Source organism: Apis dorsata, unplaced genomic scaffold, assembly GCF_000469605.1.
Source record: "Apis dorsata unplaced genomic scaffold, Apis dorsata 1.3 scaffold_444, whole genome shotgun sequence".
Lineage (NCBI taxonomy): Eukaryota > Metazoa > Arthropoda > Insecta > Hymenoptera > Apidae > Apis > Apis dorsata.
The window spans coordinates 1-5,942 of record NW_006263692.1 but is presented as its reverse complement, the minus strand read 5'-3'; the positions used below and the strand labels follow the sequence as shown (position 1 = coordinate 5,942).

The 5,942-nt window shown below is 26.1% G+C and overlaps 2 protein-coding genes across 4 annotated transcripts in view; one reads left to right on the top strand and one right to left on the bottom strand.

Annotated features, from left to right (window-relative positions):
• The window catches only part of LOC102678305, a 3,211-nt gene extending 2,523 nt beyond the window's left edge, over positions 1-688 (top strand). For both annotated transcript variants that reach the window (XM_031512473.1, XM_006619857.2), the window contains exons 2-3: positions 9-292; positions 371-688. In XM_031512473.1, the coding sequence (XP_031368333.1) occupies positions 9-292; positions 371-563 (477 nt within the window). In that variant the 3' untranslated portion in view covers positions 564-688. The remainder of the gene's footprint in view (positions 1-8; positions 293-370) is intronic.
• A 495-nt stretch (positions 689-1,183) lies between these two features.
• On the bottom strand, positions 1,184-4,583 carry LOC102671818. Of its 2 annotated transcripts, XM_006619800.1 has the most exons (8): positions 4,164-4,583; positions 3,222-3,439; positions 2,733-2,975; positions 2,346-2,603; positions 2,055-2,262; positions 1,870-1,958; positions 1,636-1,787; positions 1,184-1,565 (listed from the first exon to the last, which is right to left on the bottom strand). In XM_006619800.1, exons 1-8 carry the CDS (start codon positions 4,336-4,338, stop codon positions 1,328-1,330), a joined length of 1,581 nt encoding a protein of 526 aa, XP_006619863.1. In that variant the 5' UTR covers positions 4,339-4,583; the 3' UTR covers positions 1,184-1,327. The 2 variants fall into 2 exon arrangements, with proteins under 2 accessions (XP_006619863.1, XP_006619862.1); XM_006619799.2 differs by having other exon boundaries at positions 1,870-2,262.
• Positions 4,584-5,942: the final 1,359 nt, after the last annotated feature.

Genomic DNA, 5,942 nt, shown 5'->3' with positions numbered 1-5,942 from the left:
TTCTCCAGATTTTCTGGCTAATGATTCTTGGCACGTGGCATTGCACTGGTGAAAAGTTATCTCCCGATCAAAAAGCACCTCTATTTGCTCGAGGTTCTGGTGGACTGATCTTGAATACGCCCTTCGAGGACAATAAAGCCAGGAATCGTCCGATCTCAAATGTAAATGCGCCGGTGGACAACGTGCAAAAAGAGGAAACAGAAATGCTGAAATTAGTGAACGGTGAACTAGTGCGAACTGTAAAAGGAAACTTCTCTTATAATAGCCCCGAAAATCTTTTCATTTCTGTTAAGTGAGCAACAATTTTTTATCCTTATCGATTTATCTTTTTCAATAAAATTTTTTTCTTACTTTATATATATCTTTCAAGATACGAGGCTGATGAGAATGGAAATAGAGCCAGCTTTAAGTTTGGTACCGGCGCTGCAAATGATAATCATAATATTCCCTTTGGTTCTGGACATAGAATGAGAGATAAAAATGGTTCTAAATCTAATTCGTACCTACCACCTACAACTGTTACGAAAAACGATGTTAATAGAACCTATCTACCACCACAATAGAATTACTATTAGCTTCTTCTGACTATACTTCTAATGAGCTTTCAATGCTTTAATATTTTGGATAAAAATTTTTTTGTTGATCTTATAATTCAAAAAGTAAATTTTGAATTATAAATTTTTTCTCATAATTCTTCAACATCATGATCTCTTGAACAAAAATTTTATCAATATTACATACTTCTTAATTACTTTATATAATTTATCGATCAACGCAATAACCTAAATGCTTTTAAAATAAGTCAGTGATCTCATGATCATCTTAGAATCATCTTAGAAATTAATTTTCAAAAAGATGATCATTAATGCATTACTCGAATATTATCTTTTTTTCATAGAAAATATTTTCTATTCGAGTAATCGCAAAATAGTTAATGCATTATTGAATATATTAAATTTTTATAAACTAAGAAATAAAATATATTTTTTCACAGATTCTTGCATTACAATTTAATAATCCTATTAATGATTATACCCACCCATTTTTTATAGTAATCTTTCAATTTATATTAATACACACATATACACATATCCTAAAACTTATTTATATGATTTTTGATTACATTTTTATTTATATATCTTTTTCTGTTTCTATTAAATATGAACCTAAAAATAGTTTTTTTTTAATCACATAATATTCGTGAAAACACGATTGATGTATTAGTTTTCGTTTGTACTTGAAATCGTAAAAAATATTTATTTTTACGAAGTTTAATGTTTTTACAAAGAAACAAAATATCTAATAGATATGATGATTTGATTAATATTCATCTTTCAGAACCACGATAAGTGGTATAGCCAAATGGGCTCAGAAGCACCGGTATATGATAATGCCCAGCAGGATTTTTTACGTCAAAAACAATTTCGATAAACGGATACATTGTTTCTATTCTCCTTAGTGTAAAATACTTATCAACATCAAAATGAATTTTATAACGTCCAGCTGTGAAATTAACTTTCATATTATCCACCAAATCTACGCATCGACCATTTGGACTTGTATTACTGAAATAAAAAGATATTGATTTTATATTGATGAAATAAATACAAAAAATATTTGATTCATATGTTATACCTTTCATTTAAAAAAGTCCATCTTCCATCCATTAATTTATAAAGGCTAACCTGCAAACCTCCAATTGGTAAACCTTTACTTGTATCTACGACGTGAGTAGAAATACGAGGCTTTTTAACCGTAGGGGATTTAATAGTTTTTAAAAGTACATGCTAAAACAAATATAATATTTGTAAGTATAAACTTGATAAGAAAAAAGATGTTATTAATTTACAATTAGAAAAACCGACATACTTTTTTCGGACTTTGATAACTAGTACTTGCTACAGCTAGTTGATCCTTGGTTATTTGAACGCCTTTTGTGGCGTCCTCTGCTTGATTAGCTGCAATTGCAGTTTTCTTATCAGCCATTACCAACGTAGGAAATTTACCCTTTAATTTACTCAGTACATACTGAGTACCAGGCTGGAATGTACCACCTGTTAAAGTTAAAGTTTTGCCACCCGATGTTAAAGTAATCGTTTTATTTTGTGCAGGTGCAATGGGAATTGTATTCACAGGTTGAAGCACACCAATTGTGTTAGTAGTAGATGCAACCGAAGAATTAATTTGATAAGCTGTGCCTAAAATAGGCAATGGACATGCCATCATTATTCCTGAATCTTCTTGCTGTTTACATTCATTTTGCTAAAATATCAATATTTTATTAAAATTTTCTATTTAACATTTATTTATAATAATATTTTTATATTGTTATATATAATATTTACCAATAATTTTGCAGATTTTCTGTCTAATTTACCGTCATTTCGCCGAATTGTTCTTCCATTTTCACGCAATTCCTTTGGTGAGTCTTTATTAGAATCTTCTGTGTCAGGAAGAATCGATACAACTTGCATTTCTGAATTACTTTGATCTTCTGATTCTACAACCATTTCCATTTGTACAGTTCCATGATTATCTGTTTCTTCTAAATATTCACTTTGCATATGATCCATAGCCTCAGTCAAAGAATCCTCACAATTTTCCTATCAATATAATTAATTATTAATATAATATAATCATTAATAAAATCAATATAATTAAATCATTAATATAATATATATTATTAAAATAAACTTTAAGAAAAAATCAATTGTATAACTATAATTACTTACCACTCTTTCTATTTTAATTTTTTTTATAGAATGTTTAACATCTTCTTCATCAGAAGGCATTTGTAAATGTGATACATCTTCTTCTTCTTCCTCTTCTTCTTCATCTTCAACTTCACCTCCAACATCTTCACTTGGATCTTTGATTTGTGCCTCATCCAATTCATCATCTGTTTCTAATCTCTCAACAACATATTCCACTTCATCTTCATTTTCTTCTATTTCAGTTTGAGTATGTTCTATAGCCTAATGTTTCAATCGATTTTTATTAAAATATTGCTTAATACAATATCTACTTATAGATATTCAAATATGTATATATATAATATATATTTTTCATAATATCTTATATGTATTTAATAAATAAAAAATTATTTACTTAATTTACTTTAACTTACAATTAATTTATAACTTATTAATATAATATTAATATTAATAAAATAATAATATTAATATAATTAAAATATATTAATATAATTAAAAATAATAAACCTCAATTTCTTCAACTTCTTCTATTTCAACCTCTTCTCCTATATTTGCCTTTCGGGCTGCAGCCTTCTTTTTTTCTTCCGCTTCGTGTAATAGAGCTGCACGTTGATGTTTCATCGTACATGTATGTTTTAATAAAGACAGTCGATGCGCATGAAGATTTTTCTTGCAATACATACAATAGGCACGTGTTGGTTGAAATGGTACGGATGTCAACCATCCTACGGTAAAATATCATATCAAGTATTTTTTTCTTATTTCGTAAATATAATTTCTTCTTTTAAAGGATTGCGATACAATTTCCCGTGCAACGTGCAGTTTCACTAAACACACTTTAACCGTATGGTAACATCGATTTGAAGATTGACTTAACCAGTAGTATTTTTACTGGTAACTTATTAACGCTAGTGACATGATACATATACAACAGTATTCAGTAATCATGCTGTATACTGATGAATACAATCTATTAAATTTTCTTATCTTTATAAAAAATTTCATATTCAAAATTATTTAAATATAAATATTAAATCATAGATTTAAAATATTTAAATACAATTAATTATTTCATAATTGTTTATTTTGTATAAAAATAGATGTGTATTCGAAATAATAAATGATAATCATGTGTAATTTTAAATTTTAATGAAGAAACAAAGTATCAGAATGTCATGTCTAAATGGAAATGTTTAAAATTGAAAAATATATCCAGCAGTTCTTGGTGTAACGAAGAAAAATCAAATATATGCGAGAATCGTTTACTCTCTAAAAATAATTTGTTAATCAAAGTTGATGCTGGTTAAAGCCGTGACGAAACGAAGTTGAAACGATTATTGTATGCATGTATCCAGCATGGCACATATACAGCGCATTATAGAAATGAATATTTTTCTTATTCGATAGTGAGCTATTTTAAAACAAGCAATAAATAATAACAAGGAGTACCTTTAAAATCAGGCATTTGTTCCCATTCTTTACGATATCGTTGCGTATAGACACGCGTCTTGGCATGGCTGATTTTTCCTGTTGGAGTAAGACGCTGACCAGTCGTCGTTAGAAGATTGGTATGTAACACAGTCTCGCTGGTCGTAATCATTGTTGGTTGCCTCTTCTTCTCCATTCCTTTCGAATCAAGACCAATTCGAAATCGCCCGGATCTCAAAATACCCAAAATCGTAACACGAAATCACTAAATAGTTTTTTCCACGATGAAAGGGAGAGGGGGCACACGGTAAGCACCGAGATCCTCGCCTAGCCTAGTATCCAAGTTAACTCCCTAGCAATGGCGGACAGCTGCAACACCGCAACGATGCAAACTTCTAACCCCCTCTGCTCTTCATCATTCTGCTGCCAACGACGCAACTTACACTGCCGTATAAAACGTTACTTGCACCCCATTCTATATTTTTTTTTTTCATTTATATAAAAATAAGATTTGATAACATTCATATATTTTAATGATTGTTTGAAACAAGAATTCAAATTATGTTTTTTCTTATTAATATATTATATATATTTATAAAATTAAAATTATTTCTGAAAATATTTATTATTATAAAATTGATATTTATGTTAATTAAAATATTAATGTTATTCAATTAAATTAACTTTATTAACAACAAAAAATAAAATATTCGCATGTGTAATCATTTATTTTATTTATAGAAAACAATAATTGTAATAATTATATATGTATTCCAATTACTATTATATATTTATTTTTTAATTAATTGTATATTAATTTTTTTAATATATATTTTCATTAATTATGTTATTCAATATATATTCAATATAATTAAATATTTATAATCACATTCAATTTTACATTTTTATGTAGCATATTTTACTATTTACGATACTGTTTTCAGTAAGATTTACGAAACTATTGGTCAAATCGATATGCGTGCGCACGTCAATGATATTCCATATTAGGCGGGAAAGATAATAATTGATTATATGTTAAAAAAACATAAATTTTCATTTAAGAATTAATTATAAAATATTTTTCATATATTAATTATATAAATTATATATTCTAGACTAAATAATATAAGAATAAATAAGAAATAATTTTATATAAAGTTTACACTCTAAAGCGACATCTAGATGGCCCTGAATTAATGAATTAATATTAGCGCCTCCTATACAATGAATGTATATTGAAAATATCTAAATTAAGGAAAATCTTTAATATAATATAAATTATTTTCAAAAGTATACAATTATTTTTATAATTTCTATCTATTTTATTTTATTTTTTCATTTTTTTATTTAATATAATTATAAATAGATATTAATTTTCATTAAAAATAGTTATATGAAATATAACTATAATATATTTTTAAAAATATTGAAAACTATAAAACTTTTTTAAATTTGTTGTTAATTTTATTTCTATACGAAATAAGTAAATACATATATTAATCAAAATTTAGTAAGTTTCACATTAGTGAAACTTGATATGCATTTAATATGTATGATATATATTTAATGAAAACTGATTATTATTATAATTACTTATGTAATAAAATAATTATATTTTATGAAATATATATGTATTCACTTTTTTAATGTATCATTAAAGCACAAATTTTTTTGTTGAAAAAAAAAAGTTATTTTTACATTTTTGTTAAGATAAAATAATATACAAAAATTTAATTTAATTATATGAAATATAATTATATTATATAATTATATATTAATATATTTAATTAAATATTTATT